Raw genomic sequence first — 27,363 nt, 5'->3', positions numbered from 1 at the left:
GTGTGTGTGTGTGTGTGTGTGTGTGTGTGTGTGTGTGTGCAGTGTGCTATAGCTATATGCAAAATAATGTATAAGTAGTTAGTCTGGACTAACTGTCCATTCCTTACAATTCCTGCTAAAGAAAATTCTTTCATAAGTACAAATTGAAACTCTTGCCATGTCATTTAAAAGACCATAAATGGTTATGGTATATGTTGCATAAAGAGCTTCAGAGAAGAACAAATTTGGTTAATATTGGTCAATTTATTTGTAGAAGTACATTAGGTCTCATCAAACCAGTGACCACTTTCATAACATGGTATTATCAGTTCACTCATCCCACAAGTGCTCAACTCCCCAAGAACACCTGAAAATGACATCAGAAGATGTTCCTAGTGTATAATAGTCTGTATTAGCTCTTGTCAACAAGTATTCATCACAATTTGATATCAGACAAGTCTTTACTAGTGAAGAATTTTCTCATCGTTAATGGTGTGGTCACGTATGTAGTGGAAGATGAGTTTAATAATGTTACAGACCTTGTCAGTTTTTGTTTGAGTACTGCTAAAGATGGTGAACTATTTGCCGTTATCACTACAATTATATATTCACACTTTCTTCAGTTCAACAACTAACAATTATGGATACATTGGTTTGTGTAAGAGATTATGGTATTAGAGTTGTGACAATCTGCCAAAATATCATAAAAACTGATATTCTCTTATCACTGGCATTTCAACCGAATGCAGCAATATCATCTACATTAAATTTCTACAATTTTAAGTAGAAATTTAATGTAGATGAATGGATAGATTTATAGCTATCCATTCATCTACATTGGATAGCTATAATTGTAGCTATCCAATGTAGATGAATGGATACAATCCTTGAATGGATTTTTTTCTCAAGGTTGCTGCTTTTGTGATATGCTATGACGGCAACACATGCAGTTTAAAAGCAATAATTGTTTATGGAGCTGATTATTTCAGTATCACACAGCTGTTTGTTTCCATGGAAATTATTTAACAAATTGTGTAGTAGTTGAATGGATAGATTTATAGCTATATGCATGTTAACAATGTACACTTTAATTATTTGCAAGCAACTTACGTTGAAACTGTGTATTAATAGGCCTACGTACATTCGTCCAAAAGCACTTTTATTGATTGAAAATATACATCGTGTAATTTGTGCCTAGGTGCATGCATAGTGTAGGATGCAGATCTGCATGGTGTTTTTATATACTGGCTAATGGAAAATAGATTCACTAAGAACAAATTGAGTGGTCATTGGAAATATTTATATGCAGTTGAGCAATAAATTTACTTTAAACTTTAAATATGAACTCCCACATGCATACTCTTTTGTTATGTCCAAACATTTCCATGCAATTCTATTAGCTTATGTTATATGATGTACTTATGTGGCAAGCCATTTTTATATTTCCTAAGTGTACCGCATTCATATGTGATGTTGATCTTGAGAGGTAATTACCACATAGTAATTGCCATAAATATACATTACGTTGTGTCTATGTAACTTTTCATTGCAATTCCAAAATGTGTTCAAGTATACTTGAGCATGTTGATCATGACTTGTCAGGGGAGGGTCCAGGGGGTTCAAAGGGTTCCATGGGGCCCCTTTTGAAAGAGCCTCTCTTACTCGAGAGACTCAGACAAGGCAGTCAACTGTATAACTAATAATCAATAATCACCTCCCGCCCACATCAGTTTTTTCTGCACTAGGTGACGGGTAACAAGCAATATAATAATGATGTCCTAAGTTTCAACGTAAAAATTGAGGCACTTTTAGTTTTTTTTGAAAAATGAGAAAACTTCAGTTTTAGTTATCTAAAAGTAAAAGCCGTAACTAAAACAACTTTTAGTTTTAGTTACTAAAACAACTTTTAGTTTTAGTTACTAAAACAACACTGGTTTCTGAGTATGCAAACTTGCATATGCATGTAGCACTATTCCATGGGCACACTTAGGCTGCTAGGAAGGAGGAATGTTAATTTTTGCAAATGAAATTGATGCACATGGTCCTTTGTATGCCATTCTTTAGGATCATAACTGAACTACTACTCTTGACTGTCACTTAGCCCCCTGACTACTTAATAGTTAGAAAGCAATTATGATTTAGATGTTTGCACATAAAACTACTCTACATCAGGAATTTCAGTCCTAAAGCATATAAAATATCTTTAGCTTTTGGGGGTGTGTGCCCTAAGACCCCCTGCTCCATGCATATGGACCTACTTCCCTGGTGCACCCCTTTGTGAAACCCTGGATCTGCCTCTGAAGTGTTCTTTCTTCGTCCACGTATTCCACAGGCTTACTAGTTGCAATGTATGCTTCAAAAGATGGAAGAGTTTGAACTTATAACAGTGTCTTCTAATACCAATTCACACAATTATGTATGCATTAGAACAACTGAGTGATTCATTAGGGTGGCTGACACTTAATAAACTAAATACTTACATACCTATATTTCTAAATTTTAATGTGGTAGGATGACGTGGTGGTATGTGGATGGCTGATGGGAAAAAGTAGTCTTGCGTGGCCAGACCACTTTTTTTCTCTTTGTCATTGGGTAGGGAGATAAAAGCAGGTATTAATAATTTTTCATTAGCTACTAGAGTACTCGTCTCTTTTAGCATTACCTGAAGAAAGGATGTACAAAAGACTTACAAGGCAATTCTCAAAATATACACAGTACAGAACAACACACAGATCTCCTTACTTCTGTACTACTACTGACCCTATATGTACAATAGTCTAACTCAACATGAATCATTGTGCAATTCTTCATTAGGGAAATGTAATCATACAGTATGATAGTACTGTATATTAGGGATCATGAAGGTTTGGATTTTCTGGCCAAAAATATCACCCTATAACCAACCTGACAATCAAGGGTCCACAACTACAAAAAATCCTGCACAAGATTTCAAATATTTGAGATTCAGCAAGATTTCAAACAATCCATGGCAAGATGTCGAGGTCATAAAATTTTTAGTATCTGGAATACTTTAGTCACATGATGATAAAATCAATCACATGATGGCCATGACAAAATTAATCTTATGTTTCACAGATGCGGCGGGTAAATGCTTTGGATAACCCAAAAATAAAATTAATCACATGATCTCTTAAAAAGTGCTAATATGGCTGTAGACTCTTTAATATTGTGCAAGCAGTAACAGGTGTAGTAGCAAAGGGGAATGAAATGGAGCTCCATCACTTTACTTTCAGAGGGACTTTACTTCAGGTTTTACACCTGTCAAGATTGAGATACTCTAATAGAGCAGTCATATAAACTCTAACAAAGCAGTCAGTTGCAGCTGCAACGATTTACATTTTTACTTATTTTTCTACCTGCTGGGTTACTACTAGAGGGTAAACAATCCATGAAACATATGATTAATTTGGTATGGCCTTAGTATCCGAAAATGTGTGGAAATTTTCTTCTGTTGCTACAAGGTTTACAAGAGACTTGTGAGGATGCCAGAAAACATATGATGTTCAGAATACAGGAAATATACGGAACTTTGTGACAATTTAATTTCAGATTTCAAAATGAGTCAAGATTTCAAAGAGGCTGCATGAGATTTTAAGGGAGTTGCTGACCCCTCACTCATAATACCTTTATGGCACCTTGGCAGTACTGGTTAGGTATAACCAAACCCAAAAGTACGACCTGAAATGCTTCTGATAGGTTGCTACAAAATTAGAATTTTCTACTGACTGCCTGATCGATGCCTTCAGACAAGCATAACTTCTAAGCTTGATTTTTTCACTGTTCAATGTTGCTTCAGCCTGATAGGTGTCTTTTAACATACCACAGTACATACAATGGACTTTACCTATGTCCTCATTTGTGTCCCATCATAGATAATATACGTATATTACCTATATTATCTACGTGCACTTAGGATTTAAGTTCTACTATGGATCATTGAAGTGAAACAAAACAAGGGAGGTCAACTACACCTGAAAATATCCTAGTGCATGGACATTTAATTTCCAATTCAGTTATGGCCGGGTATAGGGGTTTAATGTGTCCACTAGTATATCTTCAGATGTAGGCAACCTCCCTTGTTTCACTATTTTTTACCCTAATCAAACTAGTATTATGAATTGAGCATACACACATTAACTAAGTGTTTGCTGTCGTTGTGTGTTCACACAGCGATACACTACTCAGGGCCGCCCAGAGAAATTAAGGGGCCCAGGGCAAAGAGTTAAAGTGGGGCCCTTGACCCAAGTTGTAAGGTGAAGACCAAAAAAAAAAAAAAAAAAAAGGTCACAACCTGCTGGCAATGACAATAACTACCCATCACCAACCATATCTCCTTATCTATAAGCTGTTTACTTTACAGAATTATTACCACCAAGGAGGACTTCAGCATGATCTTGATCAACTACACGAATGGGCAACTAAGTGGCAATTAAGATTCAATGTAACCAAATGTACTATTACGCGGTTTACCAGATCATTATCACCAATCATTTTCAACTACAAGCTAAACAATCACAACTTGGGTACATCAAACCAACACTCCTACCTTGGTGTTATATTGGACAACAAACTATCATGGTCTCCACATATTAGTAATATAGCTGCTAAGGCCAATAGAACATTAAACTTCTTGAAACGCAATCTGAGTTGCTGCTCGTCTAACAATTAATTCAATTCAATTATTAGCTTTATAGTGCAATGTTACAGGTGTACATGGTTGTACAACAATAAAAGTGAGTTTGTATACAATTGCACTAAAGGTAATCTGGTAAGTACCAGATCCCATAACTTAAATTAAGTACTTATCATTACTTATATAATTACAATTAGCTGCTAAATGTATCAAAGTTAGGTGGCTTGGGATGTTTGGAGCAGATGCTACAAGGACATGTACTATGCTGGTTGTCTGGATCGAAGTTTCTTATAAAATGCTGCCATAGGATTTTAGTTAGTTGAAATTTAATGGTAACAAAGGGTTGAGTTAGGTCAATTACTGGTAAGCTGTTGAAGGTTCGAGGAAGTCTGTTGAAGTAGAAGTTTCTTTGTTGATTAGATGACGTAAAAACATGTTCAAGTTTGTTACTGGAAGAAGACCTAGTAGAATGATGACAGAATTTGATGAAGGTCTGGATGTTGAAATGATTAGATGGATTTTGAATTGATTTTATGAAAAACAGAATGTCACACTGGTCATAAATATACATTAATGGTAGTAGGTTGAGCTTGATAAGGCGAGTTTTATAATCAGAAACATAATCGTTGAGGATGTATTTGGTAGCTCGGCGCTGTATTCTTTCAAGAGCAGGGATATCTTGGATAAGGTAGGGATGCCACAATATTAATGGGGAACAATACAGGAGCTGAGACCTTACTAGTGCTATGTACAGAGTTCTTTTAGTTGTAGTGTTAATAGAATGGCTGAATGTACGTCTAAGCAATCCTAGGGTTCGATAAGCTTTGGATGAAATGTGGTGATAGTGGTTTCTCCAGGACAGGTCAGTAGATAGAATGATACCAAGGTCACGATGGGTGTTACTAGATATTATCGAGGAATCGTCAATGTTGTAAGAAGTTGGGAACTTTGTATTAAAGGAGAGGTGAATAAATTTCTTAGTGTTAAAAGATAGGTTTGAGTCTTGAGACCAGTCAAATAAGGAGTTGAGGTCATCCTGGAGTTTGATGGAATCAAGTAGTTCAAAAATGAGTTTGTAGCATTTAGTGTCATCTGCAAAAGATAAAGCATTGGAGTGATGAATGGATAGATACAAATTGAAAACTAAGAACAAAAGTGGGCCAAGGATGCTCCCCTGGGGCACACCTGATAAAACTGGAAGTAGAGTTGAGTAGGAACCATTGAGTCGTACACATTCAGTTGGTATCTATTATAGAGATATGATTTGAACCACCACCACAGGTTGCCAGTAACATCAAAGCAATAGCCTACCTTACGATAGTACGACCGTCAATGGAATACGCTGCAGTCATCTGGGACCCATACCACCATAACAATATTCAACAGCTAGAGAAAGTACAGCGTAGGGCAGCTAGATGGGTCCTAAATGATTTCAATCGATTCAGCTCAGTCACAGCTATGTTACAGCATCTTTCTTGGCCAAGCCTTCGGCTGAGACGTAAAATATCCAGATTACAAGCACTTTTTAAAATTATACAACATCAAGATTATTCACTGTCAATTCCTCCTCATTTTATTTCAATGACAAGATCCACCAGACTATATCACCCACATCGTTTTATTCTACCAAATTCATCTACCTATTCATACCAACAGAGCTTTTTCTCCAGATCAATTAAGGATTGGAACAACTTACCATCTTCCATCATCAGGCCTGCCAACTCTCACGGGTTTACCGTGAGTCTCACGGTTTCACTACCCTGCTCAAGGGCAGCAGATCGAATCTAGGGACCCGCCGATTATGCTGGCATAATTTTGAGCATAATAGGTACCTAAAAGCATTGAGCATAATGCTGTTCTATACCATATATATGCGTATTTTGTACCATACGCGTATGGTACATACCATATGCGTATACGCGTACGGTACAACCATACGCGTATGGTACGGAAAATCGTACCATCTGAGTATAGCTAACCTGGTATGCGTATAACATCAAGCAGAAGGTTTTTGCACTGCCGTACCTATTGACTACCCCGGATAGTACTCTGCTTTCATTTATTTTAGGGGAAGAGGGAGGGGGGAGACGCTAGTCTCGCTTAGCGGTTTCTGTTCAGTGAAGATCGAGAATTCGAGATATTCTAATAGAGCAATCATATTTAGCTATTCTATTCTCTAGAGCTGAGATGTATTTAGCTTTACTGCGATTAAGATATAATTTGCTTTACTGCATGATGCAAATTAACCACCTTGTTGATATCCCAGCAAATCCATTTCTGACACCCATATCCACTCATAGTACCAGAGGTCATAATATGAGATTTATGCAACCAATGACACGGATTGATTCTTATATGTACTGCTTTTTCCCTTTGGCAATCAAAATCTGGAATGATCTACCCCAAAATGTGATTGACTCCAATGATATTGATCAGTTCAAACAAAAACTAGCTATTATTTAATTTGTATACTTGCATGTATGTTGTGACCTGTGCACTATACTCTATAGTAGAGGTCTGCAGAGTATTACCAATAATAATAATAAACCTATTTAAAATAAAGCATTCCTTAAAATAAAAGAATATTGATGGCATGATATATTGCATGACTACACTGTTAAAATGAAGAGTAACCACAACTCTCAAGGAGTTCCCAGTGTAGGGAGGATTTAACACCCCTGGAGAGTAACCGTTACTCCAAAGGAGTAACTGGGGAGTAACACATGCTCTGAAGGTGGTGTCACTTACTCTTCAGAGTAATGGTTATTCTCTTCAGGGTGTTGGTTACTCTCCATGGGGTGTTAAATCCTCCCTACAATGGGAACTCTTCAGAGTGGTGGTTACTCTTTATTTTTAACAGTGCATGCTGGAGAATGCATGCTGATACAATAACATTGAGGGAGGTAGGAAAGAGATATATAACTGTAGAGTCAGTTTGCAAATTAATGTAAACCTACATGGCTGTAGCTTATAGCAATATTAGACATGCTATACTCTAAGACTCAGTGATGTGCATATGAATTAATTGTGCAATAATTTTTTTAAAATTGTAGTTTGCTGAATCTTTGCTATTGAATGAGGCATGTGCATTGCCTACTGAGATGAAGTAGGAAACATAACATGGAAAAGATTTTATAGCGAGTTTATGAGGTCTAATGAATAATTCAGTAATGAATGTATATTATCTAGCATTGTTTATTTGTGTGTTGTATAGCTACTCACTACTTACTGTCATGCTTGTGGATGGGAAGGCAATGCATGTTTAGCTACTCTTATCTGAATACTCTTTAAAGTTAACAACATCCACATTAATTTTGCTTTAGGTCCAGTGTGATGAATGTGAGTGGTGGTACTATTTACAGTATGTATAAACAAGAAAAGTATGTAAACAAGAAATTGGATCCTCAAAAGAAGAGTGTACATAGTACAGTATATCAAAGCCATGTTGCACAACTGATGACACTTACGAAGTTCATTCAGTTTTCAAATTATTAGCTTTGCACAAGCAGTATATGTATAATTCAGTTAGAACTTACTAGCTACCATGCATGTTGTAATTGCTCTCCTTGCTTATTTACCCAATTGTGTTGTAAATTGTCAGATATCCACACTTATAATTGAGTATGATACCATGCATCTGCATGCTTCTGATAGCTATAAAGTAGCATACATGCACAGTACCATTCATGTGAAGTTCTGCAGACAAAGTGAGATAATGTACATAGGATTTAGGTACATCAGTATAGGACTATATATATATAGTGGGAAATGCATGAGCATGGTAAGGATAAAATACATGCATGTGTGTGCTGATGAATAAATCTATAGTTACAGCTCAGTGGTAAGCAGATTATTATGTTGTGTTCTAAGTTTGCTCAGCTAGAAATGCTTGTAAAGACAGCCCATTGTAGCTAGGTGATGGCAAGGCTAGAAGACACTGAGAAAAGGCATAATACGCATACGGTACGTACCATACGCGTATGTCTATACCGTACGCGTATGGTACGGAAAATCGTACCGTACGCGTATGGTATGTACCATACGCGTATGGTACATACCATACGCGTACGGTACAAAATACGCATATGGTATAGAACAATGCCAGCATAATAGGTTAAATATTTGTACGATAGTATAAATTCTTGCTGGAAAATGACAATTGCAAAATAAGATCGATATACTCTAATAGAGCAGTCAGTAACTCTAATAGAACAATCATCAAACTGACTGTTTTATTAGAGTAGCTATATCGATCTTTTCTCTTACATGCAGCAAGAATTTATCATTTATGCTCCAGCCACTCATTTTTTTTCTATACAGTGATAAACTAGTAGCAAAGCATATGAACTAAGGCATGAACATTGAGCATAATCGAGCATAATAGGTAAATATTGAGCATTAATTTAAGCATAATAGGTGAATTTTTGAGCAGTGCAGCATAGCATAACAGGTAAACTTATGAGCATAATCGGCGGGTCCCTAATCGAATCTCACGGATTTTGAGGCCTGCTAACTCTCACGGTTTCACTAACCTTCGTTGGATAGAATCTCACGGTTTGTAGCGCGAATGTCACGGATTTCAAGTTTAAAAAGTCGAGACCTTTTTTTTTTTTTTTTTTGGTCTCAGCATAGCATCTACCAGTTTTTTTTACTACACACTGCAATACTACAATAAAGGTACAGAAATCTCAAGATTTTTTTACTTTCCAGGTTGGCAGGCCTGCATCATTGAGAGCAACAATATTGACTCTTTTTCAGCGGAACTGCAAACATTGTATGGAACTCAATAACTGTAATCTTTGTAACTACGTAGCTAGCTAAATCGGATTGTTTTTTTTCCTGAGCATATCAGCTGTGCTGTCTGCTCAGTAACAATAATAATAATAATAAGCTTGCTACACTGCTCCTCTGTGACTGCTCTATTAGAGTATTTAGATCTGACTGCTCTATTAGAGTATATCGATCTTTTAAACAGGTATTCAGGGGGCCCTTCCAGGCTGAGGCCCGGGGCAAAATGCCCCAGTTGCCCCCCCCCCCCCCCCCCCCTGTGGGCGGCCCTGGTTATATTACCCGTTTTTATAGCGTATTTTGTTATATTACTTAGTTACCACAAAAGTAATAATATTACGTAACGCGTTACTCCCAACACTGCTAGTTTTAGCTAGTAATATTTATAAAAAAAAATCAGTTTTAGTTATAGTTTTAGTTGTAGCTACATAAGAAAATATTTTAGTTTTAGTAATTCTTTTTAGTTTTAGCCGGATTTAGTTTGGTAAAATATTCTGTTGTATTTTAGTTATAGATTTAGTTTTAGTTATAATATGGATTTGCTTGGTGGGGACTATTCTACGGAACGGAACGGAATGATGGACTAAACCACGGAACGGAACGCTTTCTCAAATTGAAGCTTGCAACTTACCATTGCTGAAACTTCCCTTATAAGTTAGCAGTGGAATCTCCAGTGGGTGGTTAAACATAAGATAAAAAGAATTAACGGATCGATTGTGGGTTTTTGTTGGTTGTCATTAGTAACGAAGTATTATTGTGGGATGAGCTGTATCAGTGATGTTCATCCATACGGAAGGGAACTTTATGTGAGCTGTTTTTCTTATTTAGACTTTAGAAAACAGTCTGGGCAGGTCTTTCAAATCATAAGTCAGTGTATAAATAAAGCAAGCAGGAAGATACTGGTAACAAAAAAGAGCCAGCTGAATTAAAACTTGAAGAATTTTGTGCAGTGTGTGAGGAGCAAATATTTTGGCAGACCGCAAGGAGGGTATATTCTGCAAACATCACTGAGGTGTATGCATGGAGTTATTTATATATTAACAGCTGGTGCAGTGGACTAATGCCATATTCAATAGTGAGCTGATTTTATCTGTTGCACAATTCAAGGATGTGTCTGACTGCTAGCCTTGAATCAGGCTAAATGCCAAAACTCCAAGATCAGCCAAATCTCTATTATAAGCCGCATGTGAAACCATGCCCGTAGCCACCAGGCAAACGTGATTTGGACCAGGATGTGTGTGTAATTTCAATGTATCTAGTCAGACCTGAAATGGAACACTCACATTAATTACATACCACCTAAGAATCCTAGGATTTCTTAAGTGTAACATTTCACATGCTTCACTTCAAACAAAACAGGTTAAATTTGTTCGTCTATTTTCAAGTGATTCCCAGTCCAGCTGGTCCATGAAATTACAATGGGATCACATGTATTTGTTACAGTGCGGGCTGTCCTGTGTTGGATCTACTCTAGAGTTGAGATTTCAAGGTAGACTCACTGCCAATGTACTGACACTAGTACTGTTGTAGCATGTTTAAGTGGAGGACAAATGAAATAGTAATGCTAGATTATTTATGTATACAAATTTTTCATAATGAAATTGATATCCCATTTTGATTTGTACTTCCACTTTGCAACATATTCAAGAGCAAGAAGCTACCACACTTAATCTCCAACCACTGTCATTAATTAACCAAGATCTTGCTAGTCTGTAATTCACCTTACTGTAGTGATTTTATTGATTCATCTGTATGTTTTCTTCATTTTCCTTTGAAGTTGTACCAAGAGTTCATAATAAGGTGGAGAGTGTCTAACTTGAATGCATTCACCAAACACCCTGCTTAAAGTAACACCTCGGCCTTATTTCAGGACAAAGGCTTTACCTTCTTCAGCAACACTAATCAACAGTTTTCTATCCCCCAGTAAAGGTGTTGATTTGATGAAAGGTGAACTTTACGCAGGGTGTTTGTACAGGCCATACTGAGAGTTAGACACTCTCCCCCATACAAATCAGTATTACGAACTCTTGGTTGTACAGTATAGGTAAACAAAGATAAGTTTCTCTCCCATCTTATTCTAGGATTTCTATTGACAAGGAAAATTCAATTATTTGTATACACGCTCAAAATTGAGAAAATATAAAGAAAGTGAATTAATATTATACAGTCAGTTTGCTTTTGGATATTTAATGTCTCCAACCACAACAAAAATTCGATGAATCCATGCATCTCATCACTGATCGTCTGAACATTCTGAAAGTGATACCTCACTCAATCAACCATATAATCTGTTTATTAGACTGAATAAAGTCATGATTACCTAAACAATCACTTAATTAATGTTTTATAATTATCCTATTCCATTTTCCTGGAGGTTAGGTCTATTATGCTAGCATTATGCTCAATGCTTTCAGGTACCAATTATGCTCATAATTATGCCAGCATAATTCCTAACCTCGTGCCATACAAAACCCAATTTTAAAACACCTACAGTGTAATTGACCATAAGGTATATGTATGATCCTTTAGCAGGGGTGGATCCAGGAGCTGGCAAGGGGAGGGCCGGAGGGGCACAAACAGCCTAAGTTGTAGTTGCAGATTCTCTTGTTAGTTGCTGTATTTTCAAGTTAAGCAGCAATGATCACTCCTTAGTAAGTTGATTTTTTGTCTTTTGCAGATGGTTGTGAAGTCTTAAAAGCTGTTTAAAAGGCTATGAGTCTTAAACAGCAACACGATAATTTAGAGGCGCCTATTACCAAGAGTTCATAATACCTAAATATATATATTATGAACTCTTGCCGTAATAGCAAGAGTTCATAATATATATATTTAGGCTATTACGTATGAAGGTGCAGGGTGACAGTTTGACAGCTGTTTTAACTTTGGCTTCAGGTCAGTTTATATAATTATGCAGTTTCATGAGTTATATAAATTGATTAAGGTGGATAGTATTTCTATCAAAAGAAGTATGGTTCTTCCACTGATGGAGGGGGGCATTTGCCCAAAATGCCCCATCCTGGATCCGCCATTGCTTTAGAGTGAAAGGATGCAAGCAGGATTAGTGAAACAGTTCCTCAGTGTAAACTACGGTATCTGCACAGTTCCAGTAATATCATTTTTCAGTTGTATATGTCCAATCATGCAAGTTGTTTATTTACTACAGCAGTAATGAGGTAAATCTGAACAGTTTTCCATGTCAGTATATACACACCCATGTGTTTAAAACATAAATTTAGATATTCTGGATACTGCAGCTGTAAGGAATGCTGGATTATTTTAGACAGTACAATAATGTGTACATCCCTGACATTACACGGCAACACTGGACATGAATAACTGTAGTGAAAGAAGCTTTTACCTACTCTAATACAACACCTGGAACAACACACAGATTGACTAGCTATGCAACATTAGCAGATGTACAACCTTCTCCAGCCAGTATACTACCAGGGTGCTATGAAAGTAATTATTTGGTCAATATTTTCATGATCCCTACTATTACTGCCATACTAAATATTTACATTACATTTCTCTCATTCAGAATTGTGTATTGATTCATGTTGAGGTGTAGTGCATTAATAAGTGGTCAATCTAGTTCTTCTTGAGAGGCATCCAGTGGAGGTTTAGGTTGTAGTACAGCAGGACCAGCTGAATTAGTGGCACCAGTGAGTGAGTCCATTAACCCACTGAGTAGGTTTCCTGTGGTGAAATAAATTGTACAGTTAAGAGTTTTACACACACGCACGCACACAACCCAGTCATGTGCACATGTGCAAGCAGCCACAGACACACATGCATGCACACTACACATCCATCACAGCACACAACAAAAGTACACACATCTATTCTATACCTAAAACATTCCCTGGCTTTGCAGTTGCTGACTGAGCGACACCAAAAAAATTAGTTCCTATTTTGTCTAAATACTACAGACCAACAAAACAAAAAACAATGTACACACACACTTATACATATGTACCTCACTAAAGGATGGATCTCTTTGTAGTGCAGGATGGTATTTCTGTCTGAGACATAGAAACACTGCAGTATCTCCACTACATAAACACATTCAAATGTAAGACCATATGAATATACTACAGTAGGTGAAACTTCAGACATATGCTGACAGTGTCAGGGCAATGTAAAGATTGAGTGGATATGAGTTATTTACTTGGATATTTTCCAATGATACAAAAATCTTTAATGCATTGGCAATGCGGGCAGCATTGTGAAACTAATAATTAAGTTTATATTGCCTTATGCAGGTATTATCAACTGTCATTACATCACTCAACTGTTCAGAAGCTTGTAGTAGAAACCAGACAAAGTTCATGAGTGGCTCCTTCTTGTACGGTGGCTTCTTGCTAGAGAAGCTTGGATGAGACTCAGTGTAGATGGTGTACAGTGTGATGGCATTGTGTCTGCACTGTAGTACCAACAACCTGTATAAATTAGAGAAAACAACTTATAACATATTGGTGATTCTTAAGAGTAAGAAAATTAAATCATGTGTGTGCTTGCTTTACACACATGTGTGTGTACATAAATTACTGTATGAGTGGCTTTACGTTATTAATAACAAACAACACAGACGAGTGCATTGCACGGCCAAAAAAGGACAATCTGCCATTTGACAGACAAGTGTATGTATTACATAGGAACTGGAAAAATGCAATTTTAAGGCATCTGTAACTTGGCTGTGTCAAGACAGTTTTGCATTGGTGGGTGAATATCTATGAAATTGGTACAGTTGTCTCCAAATACATGGCTTTGGCTTTATAGAAAGTTCAGTAAGTTAGTGTTGTATCATACAGTACAGCAGTGCTGTATAGTAGGCAATCCCAAACCCTTCCAACAAATTTCTATGAATTTGTAAGCATTTTGTTTAACTGAATGTTCTACTAACTGACTAACTAACCAATGCTTTCAGCCAATTGACTACAGGTAACGCAAAGGGCTTAATTTCTATATTGTTTCGTCCTGAGACATACCTTTTTGCCAACCATAGCAGCTACAGTGCATGCATCATGGTCTTACCTTTGTTCTCCTATCTTTCTCCACTACCACATAATAGGTATTCCGGTAAAACATGATGGCTTCAATGCTGGCTATTACTGTCCGTCAGGTTAGTAGTCAGTAAATGAATAGCAGAAGATGGGTCTTAGTGTACTGAGGAGGGACATTTATAATGCTGTATATTGTGTGGAATATAGCCGAAAATGAAGCAGACACTTTTCAGTAATTGATAGTCAGGGTATGCATTCAGTCACTCAATTGATTTTTATAATGTCTCTGGCCGGCACCATTCTTTTATTTGATGTAGTAAGCATTGGCTCTCCAGCCATAAATTATGTCACAAAACAGCACAACAATACATTTGAGTAGGGATCATACATAAAAATAAAACGTAATGAAACAAGGGACGTCACATACACCTGTAGCTATGCTAGTGGACATTTCAGTTCACGGCTACACAACTGAAATAGGAATCTAATCCTAAACAGCCAAGCTGTAAAAAAAGAGTGCGGCCCTCAGAAAGGCTATAGTGAAAAAAGATGTGAAATCCAAGGTGGCGGCCAAGAAATGGTTGTGATGGTAGGTTAATGGTAAAAATTTTAATAACGACAATTCAGGTGAATTTTGCACTCACATCTTTTTTCACCATAGCCTTTCTGAGGACCGCACTCTTTTTTTACAGCTTGGCTGTTTTGGATTAGATTTCACTTCTTTTCGTATTTGTATACGCCGGCCTATGGCTGGCTTTAGGACTTTTTAACCTATCATTTTTTTTTCTTTACCACAGGAAGAACAAGATGAAGCAGATTTTAAATACTTTAACTATTTCAGATTTTATCAGTAAATGTACAAATTATATATATATATATATATATAACAAATACACACATTTATTACATGTCAATAATTTCCTATAGATAACTTGTTTATAGCTGATCTCTCTACTGGAAATGTAGCTGAACTCTGATTTTGTTTGTAGCTGAACTCTGATTTTGTTTGTAGCTGAACTCTCTACAAGGTGATTTGTTTCTTACTGATACAGTATCTCTGCAGGGTTACTTTGTCTGGCTTATCTCTCTAAAGGGTGATTTGTTTTTGTAGCTGAACTCTCTACAGGGTGATCCTTCTAAATGATCTCTCTACAGGATGACTTGTTTGTATCTGCAGGGTGAGTTCTTTGTAGCTGAACTCTCTACAGGGTGATCCTTCTAGCTGATCTCTCTACCGGATGACTTGTTTGTAGCTAAACTCTCTACAGGGTGATTTGTTTGTAGCTGAACTCTCTACAAGGTAACTTCTTCTATCTGATCTTTCTACAGGGCGATTTGTTTGTAGCTGAATTCTCTACAGGGTGATTTGTTTGCAACTGAACTCTCTACATGGTAGTAGCTGAATTCTCTACAATGTAACTTCTTCTAGCTGAACTCTCTACAGAGTGACTTGTTTCTAGCTGATCTCTCTACAGGTGATTTGTTTGCAGCTGAACTCTCTTACATGGTGGTTTCTTTGTAGCTGAACTCTCTACAAGGTGACTTCTTCTAGCTGATCTCTCTAGAGGATGACTTGTTTCTGAACTCTCTACAGGGTGATCTGTTCATAGCGGAACTTTCTACTGGGTGGTTTGTTTGCAGCTGAACTCTCTAAATGATGGTTTCTTTGTAACTGAACTCTCTACAAGGTAACTTCTTCTAGCTGATCTCTCTACAGGGCAATTTGTTTGTAGCTGAATTCTCTACAGGGTGATTTGTTTGCAGCTGAACTCTCTACATGATGGTTTCTTTGTAGTTGAACTCCCTATTAGGTACCTTCTTCTAGCTGATCTGACTACAGGGTGACTTGTTTGTAGCTGAATTCCCTACAGAATAACTTGCAATGTACAGGTTTTTGCAATTGAATTCGTCCCGTTTGCAATTGAATTCGTCGGTATTGCAGTTGAATTCATCCCGTTTGCAATTGAATTCGTCCCGTTTGCAATTGAATTCGTCGGTTTTGCAATTGAATTCGTCGGTTTTGCAATTGAATTCGTCGGTTTTGCAGTTGAATTAGTCGGTTTTGCAATAGAATTCGTTGCGTTTGCATTACAATTCGTCATAAACAAAACGGCTCCAAGAAACCAACCCGTTCATTAAGAGATGAACTATTTATGCCTTGGAGAGTTACACTTGAGACACTAGAAAGTAATTGGAGCTGGTAGTATGTGAAGTTGATAGCTGCCTGACAAGTTAATTAACTTGCTCGCGAGTGACCACACCCATTGCGAATGGTGTAGTAGAGTTTGGAATGTTTCCGAATAGGCTGTAGAGGAAGAATTATTGCCTTATAAAGAGTTGTTTACTACTGTTGTACTTGAACAAGTTCTTGTAGCAGCTGCTACATCATGTTTTCGTGTTTCCTCCAGCTGCCATTCTTGTTACGGACGAATTTAACTGCTAAAGTGACGAATTCAATTGCAAAAGCGACGAATTCAATTGCAAATGGGACGAATTCAATTGCAAAAGCGACGAACTCAATTGCAAACGGGACGAATTCAATTGCAAACGGGACAAATTCAATTGCAAAAGCGACGAACTCAATTGCAAACGGGACGAATTCAATTGCAAACGGGACAAATTCAATTGCAAAAGCGACGAACTCAATTGCAAACGGGACGAATTCAATTGCAAAGTCGCCGAATTCAATTGTAAAAACCTGTAATATAATTGAGTAAATTATAAACGCAGCTGAATGCTCTATTAGGGTGACTGTTCTATTAGAGTATCTCGATCTCGCATTCGCTACACTTAGTTGCGTTTCGAATCATAACTCAGTGGTTTGTAATCCGATTCTTCTGTACTACTGCAAGTACTTTTTATGATGATTATTCCAGCTACATACTGATTTTCAGCTCGTTGCTCTAAGCGGTTTGCCTGGTAGACATGAAAACTAATAGTTTTTTTATTCATAAAAATCGATCGCGTAATTTTGGGTTTTGTGTCATATCTCCATGGTTTTTATCTCAATTCCTTTCAAACAAAAAAGGCACTCCTACGATGGTTGCTCCATCTACATATCAATTTTCAACTGATTCCTCCAAGGGGTTTACCCTGTAGGCATGACAGACCTTCAATCTTATTTTACGCAAATAATCGGTCATAACTCCGTGAATGTTCATCGGATTCCTACCAAAGTTGGTACTGAGATCCGCCTTAACGAGCCCTTTACGTGTGCCAAATTTCAGCCTAATCTGAGAACGCATTCGTGTTTTATGGTGGATTTTGCAAAGTGTGCGAAATGAAGAAAACAGAGAAATTAAAATGAAATTTTGTTTGCTGGTATCTCGGAAATGGCTGGAGCGATTTTCTTTAAATTTGGTATGTAGACTCCCCTAACTGGCTGGCACTTCTCTAGCAAATTTTGTTCCAATCGGATTAGGGATCACAGAGCTACATAGGTGTGAAAATTGCTTTTTCTTTCTTCCTGTTAATATACTCACGGTGTGATGCGTCAGCTTCTTGGGCCGCACAACACACTACTGCGTGTCTTGATTAAATGTGCACTAGCATAGTTGCAAGTGTAGATGACCTCCCTTGCTTCATTTCTATGATCCCTACTCAAATGTCATGCTTGTTAAATAAATATTAAAAAAACTGATTCTAGAGTACAAAATAAAAGCAAGTCCAGCTGTCCACATTAGGGTTGGAGGAGGAAGGCTGCAAGCTACTAACATTTGATATCTTTTTCACAACAATATTATATTTTGGAGGTTGCACCTTGTACTGATCACGTGGGGACAAGGCCACAATAATCAGGTGTTTGTACTTATAACTCACATACCTGTAGATACGTACAGTATACACACAAGTTCATCCTAAAAGTGTGTTAACTATGGCAAATGGAAGTATGGGACTTGCATACCGTAAATGATTAAAGTTTGGAATGACTAAAGTTTAGTGAAGTTGGTGAATCAAGGAAAACTGCCAAACTTTATTTGCCAATTAGCTATGCTGTTCAATATTGGCTGTGTGGTAAATTCACCAAACCTCACACTGAACCATGTGGCTGTACAGCTGTTGGCACACTTTGAGCCAAGTACATACAATACACAGTAGTAGCACCTTTCCAACAACTGTTCCAAGAGTTGTATGCTCTATGTACTGTGTATATAGATAAACAGTTAACCAAATTCACTTATCTATCAGGTTTTTGCATAACACATACTGGTTCTGATAAATAGCTACACAACACACACTGGCCCTCATAAGTAACTACAAACACACATTTACTCACTGTAGCACAGCCTGTGTAATAAAGAGATCAGCTTCACTGGGATAGCCTTTCTTACAAGCAAACTCCACTAGCATGCTACCGTACTCTTCTGGTTTACTAGCATATAGGAAGTGATCCCTAGCTCGAGCATAATCCTTCTCTGTAAATATACAGTAATACAACTTTTATTCAAAAATGTTTGCACCACATATACATACATACACATAAGTTATGTGTATACATTGCACATAGAGCATTTCACTATAGTATATATGTTGTAACTTAGTTTATACGTACTTGCTGTTTGGTAACATAAATCAATACAGAGATAGTAAGCCTTTACTTACATACTTCAGTATAAAAAAATTAAAATGGATAGAAAATGTGGTTATGACAAGTACTGGCTTCTTTTGGAGTAATACACAATGTAAAATTTAAAGTCGTACAGGCTACAAACCTTTCCAGTAAGTTGATGCTACTAACTGATGTATACGTGGGTGGCCATACTTGTGTTCTTCACATACCATTGATGACCACCTGAAGATATCGACAGATAATATACAATCACTATGACAAATGATAGGGGTTGGTCATAGACCAGAAATAATGTATGTAAATTTTTCCTATGATATGGTAAATACTGTTGAATACTGCATGGAAACCCTTCTCATTGGATCAATATAAAGTAGGATTGTGCTGTTGCTGCTTCTTAACAAGGAAAGCAATGCATTATGTTGGGATACCTGAAATATATAACAGCTCATACATTAGAAAACCTGCAACTAATACTAGGGTCTTCACAATGACTAATGCATGACCAACCTCCTCTGAATAAGACTTACTTTAATGAGGCCTTCATAAACGTGTCTCTTCCTTTCTCAGCAGGATCATAGAGGTAGAAAATATCACTTATAATACCTTTAGTGCAACACACAGAATTAAGTCATTTCCTGTCCATCTAAACATTGACTAACTCATAGTGTGATCTGAGAAAGGAGTTTTGCGTTCTTTGAAGTGTTTTATTAGTAGCATGCCCAGGTCAGTGGCACTCTCCCACTGCCAAACAGTATTCAGAAACTTCCTTACACCATTTTCAACTGACCTGTGCATTTTTAAGCATTTGTACAGTTCCATTATGAAGTACATCTATCGCTTCACCCTCTCGGTGTACTTTATATCTGGTTTTCCCGTGAATGAAACATTTAGAATACAGCCACACACCCCTATTCGTTACCTCTGGTATAAAGTTCTACACAACTGGTGTGCCTCGTAGTAGTTACCCTTCTGAATACTACCGGATAACTTGTCGCTGACTTTTCGAGTACCAACGTTCCTTCCCCTACTTCTTGTTTCCATTAATCGACACAGGCGCGTAATTCTAGGGAAATGGACTCACGATTGGAGAGGCGCATAAAGTATGAAGTGATTTTCGAAAGCATTTCTCAATCGGTGTTTCTTTCAGATGGTGGAAAGAGCAGTTGAAAAGAAAAAGAAAGTCCAAGCAAGAAGATTCTGGACTTGCATCTGGTGACACTGACGAAACTCCCCAGAAGAAACAAGGCAAAAAGAGGAAACGAAAGGAAGTGAATTCTGAACCTATTGTAAAAGATGTCACACCAATTCCAATAAGCAAGAAAAGAAGAAAGGAAACTATACCAGAAGACACTGAGGAATCAGGGATCGAAGTGGCTGAAGGTACCGATGATGCTAAAAATGAGACCACAAAGAAATATATTTTATTTGTAGGTAGGTGATAGCAAAACATAATGTAGTACTGCACTTCTATACTAGTACTGTAGGTAACATACCATTTTCTGCTACTGTGGAAGATATCGTGGAGCATTTCCGTAGGGCTGGTAAGAGACCTGGGCTTTAAACTGGCTCACATATCATCACAGAATACAGGAATCAAAGTGGATACATTCAGATTATTGACAAAGAAGTCTGGTTCTTCTAAAGGTTGTGGATTTATGGAACTGGCTTCTTCCAAGCAACATCAGGTAGACAAACATCACCAATCACGAGTCTCCCTCTTATGTACTCTGTCACACACTCAAAGTTGTCTGGTGACATTAATATCGGGTACTAGATTTCTCTCTCTTACCTGGTTAGATTAACTCCTATAACTATGTGAGGGTAATTTACACAATAACTGGACTCAGATGCTTGCTTGGCTGTCATCTAGATCCATTACATGTGCTATTACTCTATGTTTTAGTACCCAAACTCATGAATCTATTCAAAATTACGGTGGAGTGGTACTGGACATTGGATACTTGTATAAACAGAATATTAGTAAAGGTCTCAAAAGTAGTCCCACATAGTGGTTAGACTGACCTTTACTTAGCTTGATAATCAGGATAGATGATAGTCTGGTACCACCCGCTCCTTCGCAACAAGTAAGGATCTGGTGAAATACACATACTATGTCATTTTCAATTAGATAGTGTATGTAACTATGTAACTGTTGGTTACATCAGATGATTGCCCTTCAATTCGATGTATTGCCAAGGCGATTTGTGTGTGAACGTCATTGGCACGCATTAATTGGCTACTGCTGAATTTGAGCGGTAGAAAATGATTTGTATTTGTACTTTACCTGACCCTTACTTTTTGCGAAGGGGTGGGTAATGCCAGACTATAGTATGTTCACGTTGAGCTGAATCCTGAAAAACAGCTAAAAATTAAAAGTGGATTTTTTCTCAACAGAGTTAACATTTCAGCCAACCAGATGATTATTGGTAACAGCAAAGGTGTCAACAACAGACATGTATGGTTTGACTCTATTACAAGTTTGGTAAAGGGCTGCAATGGACACAGTACTTATATGGCTTCCCCATAGGAAATGTATTGTGAAAACTTTGATTGGCCGTAAATATTATGTCAAGCATTTGAACAAAAAGATTTCAAAATATTTTTAGCGGATCAAGCAGTACTACAAATGAGCCAAATTTCAAAATCATATGTAATTGCATCCATGAGTTATTAAATGTTTTTGAGGATTCAGCTCAACGTGAACGTACTATAGATAGATTATTGGTCCGAGGGTGTCCATATATACAAGACTAAAGTACTTCCATTTTATTTTTTAACTCTTGAAGAAAAATTGTCAATATTGCATTATATACCAGTACCACTTTGACACCTCAGATCAAAAGAAACAACAGAGTTAAAGCTGTCATACAGTACGATAGTACATTGTTGGGTATAGCCAAGCCTAAAAGTGCCTTCAGTACGACTTGGAACTCTTCCAAAAAGTTGCTACGAATTAAAAAATAAATATATATATTTAGTGGAAGTTTCTACTGACTTACTGTTCAGACAAGTGTAACTCAGTAATGCCTAAGGGGTTCTGGGCTTGATTTTTTCACTGTTCGATGTCGCTTCAGCCTGACAGGTGCCTTTTGGTGTACACAGTATGCACAATGCACGCATCATGGACTTACCTGTGTCCTCCTTTGTGTCCCATTCATCTTGGCTGACAGTGGCTTCCCTAGCGGGAATCGTCTGAGTTTTCCATTTTGACTGGATTGATTGCAGAGGTCATTGTCCTAGTGTTATTCATTTGTAATGTTGTGTAATGGACTGAACACAGCTGAAAATGTGTAATGGCCGCTTTGCTATTTCAGTAATTGATAGTTGGGGCGCACGTTCAGATGAAAACAGTAAGCCTAGCACCATTCTTTCTATTCTAATGCGATATGCGTGGGTTCACCAGTTGTAATTATGGTACAATAAAGTAAACAAGTATAAGAAAAATTAAGAATTTTAAGTTTGATTAGGGATCACAGAAATAAAACAAGGGAGGTTGCCTACACCTGAAGATCTACTAGTGGACTTTTAATCTCTAATTCAGTCATGGGCATAGACTGAATTAGGAATTTAATGTCCACTAGTATATCTTCAGACCTCACTACTTTTTATTTCTATGATCTTTAATCAAACAAATTTCTTTATTTTTCCTTAGGTGATTTTGTGACTGCTATATTAGAGTATCCATGGTGATTTTGTGACTGTTATATTAGAGTATCCACTACATGGTAGAGTGACTGCTTTATTGGCGTCTCAATCTTCTCATGTCTGTTACTGTCTGCAGGCTTACGCGGAATAACACCCACTAATTGATTGTTATTGTATGAATAGGCCAGCTTTTTTTGTGAGCCATGCCCACTTTAATATCAGGAATGTATGATACTGTTTGTAGGCACCACACTAGGGGCGGATCCAAGAGCTGGCAAGGGGAGGGGCACAAACAGGGTTAGTTGTAGGTGGTTGGGGAGAGCCAGATTCTCTAGTTCAGTGCTGCATTTTTGAAGCAGCAAATAATCACCTCTTAGTAGTGTCTCACTGTTGATTTTTGCCATTTGGCCTTTTCAGATGGTTGTGAAGTCTTAAAATCTGTTTAAAAGGATCTGAATGTCTTAAACAATAGCAACACTATAATTATTTTTAGAGATTGCTTAGTATGCACGAAGGTGCTGGGTGACTATTTTACAGCTAGTTTGATTTTGGTTCACTTTGATTTCAGGTGAATTTGTAATAATGCTAGTAAAATGTGCATATTTTCATGAGTTGATAAACTGATCTTGGCCTGACATAAAGTTAGTAGCTATTTTAATCAGAAGCATGGCTGGTTCCTCCGCAAGGTGGGGAGGGGGGCATTTGCCCCAAATGCCCCATCCTGGATCCGCCATTGCACACTAATAAAAATTATATCAGTGTTGTCATTGAAGTGCCATGCTCACTTACAGAAAACATGTCTTGCTGTCTGTGAAACACACCCACTAAGTGATCAATTATTAAACTTGCCTGTTTAGTTTCCATATAGCTATCAATGTCATTAGTCAAGCACAGAGCTATTTGCACATGCTTTGTTTTTTTTATGATGATTTTTGATAGAAGCATTTTGGGAATGTTGTTTCCTTTTTTTGGGAGATATCCCTACTACCATATTGTATGCTAAAAACATGATGGGGTAATTGTTTTAGAGGTGGAGATATAAATGGAAGTGAAGAATTGTGCTAATTTGTTTCTAAGGATTACTTTTTCTCCACACTGACTGTCAAACATTAATGGTCAAAATATCCATAATTCATGCCCCTACAATTTGTACATACAATATTATGCTGGCTTGATCTGTGCATATTGTGTTGTTCTGTACTTCAGAGTGCCCTGAAGCTACACCACACTAAATTTGGTGACCGCAGGATCAATGTTGAGTTGTCTTGTGGTGGAGGAGGGAAGACGGAAGAAAGGACAGAAAAGATTAAGGCCAAAAACACAAGGGTTCAAAGACAGCGGATTAAGAGAAGGAAGAAAAAGATCAAAACTGAACCTAATAATAAAACTGATGAGTGATTATTGGCACAAATATAAATTTAAATATCATCAAAATTGGGCATGGCAAAATCCCTTAAATGTTACTTGTTCTGTGTAGTTTTGAATAGTGTGGTGATCTTGAAAAGTGATGGAGGTGTCAAACTTCTTTCCATTCAGCATGCAAGGGAACCAGATGTTGTCATTAATCCATGTTGTGTCAAATGGTATTTCCTATTGTTTAAACCACTGTAGTTTCATCTCAATTGTAAACATGATGTCATTACAAAAATCAATGTGCTATGTAGTGGTGAACATTAGAATTCTTGTCAAAAGTGATTAGGAGATTTGGTCATCACAAACTAAAATGGTCAGGTGTTCTACTGAAACATTGTTACAATGTACCAAAGTGATGACACCCGTGTAATCTGAACAGTTAATAATGGTCCCAAATTTATAGCTATGCCCAGCATGCGACCCTTAGAAAATCAGGTCACTTAGTTGGTCCCAATTGCAAAGTGTCCTTATAGACATGTAGCTGCCTAGTGTAAAGGGACAAAGTTGACTACAGTATTGTTATGAACTCCTCCATTAGTTCATCCTATCAAGTATAGGTCCCACCTCACTGTCAACTGATGCGTTGTGTATTCTAGGTGCTGTATGTATGTAAGTTCTGCAACTGTGGTTTACAAGTATGGTTTGGTAGCTTGCATGTCAATTGACTTGTAATTATTTTAGTTTACATCTCTTTGGCGAGTTTGAATATATATATATATGCAGCATAATTGATATGCCCATATCTATCAAAGTTATCAAAGCTGTCTGGACAGGATATTCAAAGGAATTCATCCAATGTAGCAACATTTTTAGTTATGTATGTATAACATGTTATAGCTATAATGTGTATGGGTTTATTGTGCATCTTGTGTTAATTCTACTTCTATTGTAATGGTATCATCATCAGTTATATATTTCTCCCAGTCATGTAAAACCATACAGGCTGTTCCTAGCTTAGGATTTTGAATTTGTCCCGAAATATCTTCTAATGAAAATGTGATGATCTCATTGGAACTCCACCACTTGTTGTTTATAACTGACAGTGATACTGTGAAATTTAAACCATAGTCTGGTCTACTAATGTCATCAGTGTTTTCTGTCTCTATGTAAATTTTAAGTGTACTTATGTCTGGACTGGTAATATAGTGGTTGACAACGATTTCTTCAAACCTCAGATTAAGGAATATTGAATAATCTTCAATAATTTTATATCTATACCATGTTTCTACTTTATCAGAGATGGCCATACTCTCATTCAAAGCTTGCTGTAATCCGTACTTGGAAAGAAGTCCAGTTTGCACTATCAGGGAGTAAACAATGAGGATGCTAGCTAAAGCACTGCCCACAGTAAAGTCACCAGTCTCTTGTACAATTGGTATTATCAGACAGAAGGTCATAGTGTAGTATATTATGGCCACCATACATGCTCGGCCCCAGAATGAGTATACACTGGAGTTGTATAGCTTGATAGCAAAGTTGATCATCAAGTCCTGTACCCCTTCTTTTGCTAGTACAAACAGATAAGCGATTGGGAGAATAGCTATCAACATAATCTGTATTGAATCATAATTAACTTTAATCATTTCATGTGACATGGCAGAAATAAAATACGCAGCTATTGAGAAAAGGATGGTTCCATTGATGAGATAAAGACACGTGGCACGGTTCTCTTGGGTCATGCCTTCCCATCGCTGCTTGATCCATTGCTTTTCCTTCAGTATCACAATGTATGTTACATATACTAGTTGCATAGTAGCTAAAAATTTGGCTGATATTGAATTGTAGTACATTAATATAAAAGGGACTAATATTACAGTTACAAACTGTGTCATTATCCATATAGCATTGGTGAACTGGCCGGGATTCATTTCTGTGTATCTGACAAACAAGAAGACCTCAAATGTTGATCCACATAATGACCCGACTATTACAGGAATGCATTTGTTAGAATAGAACCTCACCAGGTGTACGAAGTTGATAGCCAGTAATATTGAAATCCATTCTTTAGTATTGATTGCTTTAAAGTAATTCTTATAGCAGCTTGAGCCACCGAGAACACTCAAGAAGACTAGCGCTGATGTGAATATACTCCACAAAAACATGGAAGGAATTTCCATATCGTGTTCAAATGCTATGTCAGTCTTTCTCTGGTTGCGATGATATGCTATCAATGACATGAGACATATTATGATGTATGACACTACAAGTCTCTGGAATACTTCAGTTTTTGACTTGTCGTCATTACTTGTCAGATATTTGCTAAAGTTTGTAATAAACAATGAGGATGCTGTAGTATTGGAAGACGAAGTTTTTGATGTTAGTTTTTGAGGAACAACTCCTTGGGAAATGTCAGCCTCTACTTGCATTGGCATAGTAATGCCAACCTGTTGTTTTAATGCTTGTTGCTTAAGACTTCTATTCACATCAGCTGGTGTTTGTTGTGATGGAATACAGTGGTGTAGATTGAATTCTTCATCAGTATATGTATTGTGGCATCTTGCACATTGTACAGGTCTCATAGGACAATCCATTTGCTCGTGTTCTTCAAGCTCATCATGGAGAATGGTTAGGTTACCACAAAGATACGGGCATGGAACTTTCCTTTTGGGACACTTCATTTCATGTTCATCAATGTCCTTTGCATTTCCTACTATCTGGCAGTAAAAACACTTCTTCTGTTGACTTGGGCATTTGTTCTGATAAATGTGTTTATATTTGTGCGCTTTTAGTACCACTTCACTACAATCAGGACACTTAACATATTTACAGTCTTGCAACAAATGTTTTCTCACTTCATCAACTCTTCCTTGCCACGTGCACTGGGGAGATGTGTCACAGTTGGTATTAGGACATCTTGCAGTCAGTTTGTTAATATCCTGTGTAACCTTTTCACTGCGCTTAGCAAAACAAGAGTTATAAGCACAGAATGGACACCTGGTAGGATGTAGGCAGTTTCTACAAATGACTTTACCACAGCCAGTCACCATAGGTACCAGAGGAACCTCACTACACTTCACACAAACCAGTTTTGATGGCACATTCTCCACAACTGCTGTACAACTAACTTGACAATTTATATCAAAGTGGATTTCTTTATTGCTTTTTTGCAAAGGCCATGAACTAGCTATTCTCCATCCTGTTTGTACTACAGCAGGAACCCTAGGCTTTAAGCATTTTCCAACACCTGCCAACATGACTGCAACTTTTAGCTACCACTCCTACTTAGCTAACAGCACTTCTGTGTGCAATAGAATACACCAGTGCAACATATACTGAGTAATGATCACATCATGTTTATCCCATATTTA

At 37.3% G+C, this 27,363-nt stretch overlaps 3 protein-coding genes and 1 long non-coding RNA gene across 4 annotated transcripts in view; 2 read left to right on the top strand and 2 right to left on the bottom strand.

Moving 5' to 3' along the window:
• The window catches only part of LOC136250391 (uncharacterized), a 110,734-nt gene that overhangs the window by 26,655 nt on the left and 56,716 nt on the right, over positions 1 to 27,363 (top strand). The gene's annotated exons all lie outside the window — the stretch shown is intronic.
• On the bottom strand, positions 261 to 5,985 carry LOC136251593 (uncharacterized). The gene is made up of 5 exons (XM_066044054.1): positions 5,950 to 5,985; positions 4,903 to 5,879; positions 2,722 to 2,740; positions 2,464 to 2,641; positions 261 to 346 (listed from the first exon to the last, which is right to left on the bottom strand). Exons 1-5 carry the CDS (start codon positions 5,983 to 5,985, stop codon positions 261 to 263), a joined length of 1,296 nt encoding a protein of 431 aa, XP_065900126.1.
• On the bottom strand, positions 12,932 to 20,086 carry LOC136250367 (Golgi to ER traffic protein 4 homolog). The gene is made up of 10 exons (XM_066042566.1): positions 19,917 to 20,086; positions 19,785 to 19,860; positions 19,657 to 19,738; positions 19,525 to 19,600; positions 19,140 to 19,219; positions 18,704 to 18,842; positions 13,717 to 13,863; positions 13,401 to 13,476; positions 13,275 to 13,347; positions 12,932 to 13,120 (listed from the first exon to the last, which is right to left on the bottom strand). The coding sequence occupies exons 1-10, from the start codon at positions 20,036 to 20,038 to the stop codon at positions 13,008 to 13,010; spliced, it is 984 nt and encodes a 327-aa protein (XP_065898638.1). The 5' UTR covers positions 20,039 to 20,086; the 3' UTR covers positions 12,932 to 13,007.
• Positions 19,917 to 24,105, top strand: LOC136250368 (uncharacterized). Its single transcript, XM_066042567.1, has 5 exons — positions 19,917 to 20,097; positions 20,145 to 20,428; positions 20,482 to 20,538; positions 20,588 to 20,682; positions 23,849 to 24,105. Exons 1-5 carry the CDS (start codon positions 20,069 to 20,071, stop codon positions 24,038 to 24,040), a joined length of 657 nt encoding a protein of 218 aa, XP_065898639.1. The 5' UTR covers positions 19,917 to 20,068; the 3' UTR covers positions 24,041 to 24,105.

The sequence above is a fragment of the Dysidea avara genome, chromosome 3 (genome assembly GCF_963678975.1).
Source record: "Dysidea avara chromosome 3, odDysAvar1.4, whole genome shotgun sequence".
NCBI classification, from domain to species: domain Eukaryota; kingdom Metazoa; phylum Porifera; class Demospongiae; order Dictyoceratida; family Dysideidae; genus Dysidea; species Dysidea avara.
The sequence above is the reverse complement of the archived record's forward strand: the minus strand, read 5'-3'. Positions and strand labels throughout refer to the sequence as shown.

Coding starts and splice junctions, on each gene's coding strand:
- LOC136250367 (XM_066042566.1), bottom strand. CDS start 20,038: ATGGAAACAAGAAGTAGGGGAAGGAACGTTGGTACTCGAAAAGTCAGC. Junction 19,739..19,784: donor AAATGCTTAAAAATGCACAG/GTCAGTTGAAAA, acceptor ACTGTTTGGCAG/TGGGAGAGTGCCACTGACCT. Junction 19,601..19,656: donor TTTCTCAGATCACACTATGA/GTTAGTCAATGT, acceptor GTTGCACTAAAG/GTATTATAAGTGATATTTTC.
- LOC136251593 (XM_066044054.1), bottom strand. CDS start 5,985: ATGACTGCAGCGTATTCCATTGACGGTCGTACTATC. Junction 5,880..5,949: donor CCATTGACGGTCGTACTATC/GTAAGGTAGGCT, acceptor TCTCTATAATAG/ATACCAACTGAATGTGTACG. Junction 347..2,463: donor ATTAAAATTTAGAAATATAG/GTATGTAAGTAT, acceptor TGTCATTTTCAG/GTGTTCTTGGGGAGTTGAGC.
- LOC136250368 (XM_066042567.1), top strand. CDS start 20,069: ATGGACTCACGATTGGAGAGGCGCATAAA. Junction 20,429..20,481: donor GAAATATATTTTATTTGTAG/GTAGGTGATAGC, acceptor CTAGTACTGTAG/GTAACATACCATTTTCTGCT. Junction 20,539..20,587: donor GGAGCATTTCCGTAGGGCTG/GTAAGAGACCTG, acceptor CACAGAATACAG/GAATCAAAGTGGATACATTC.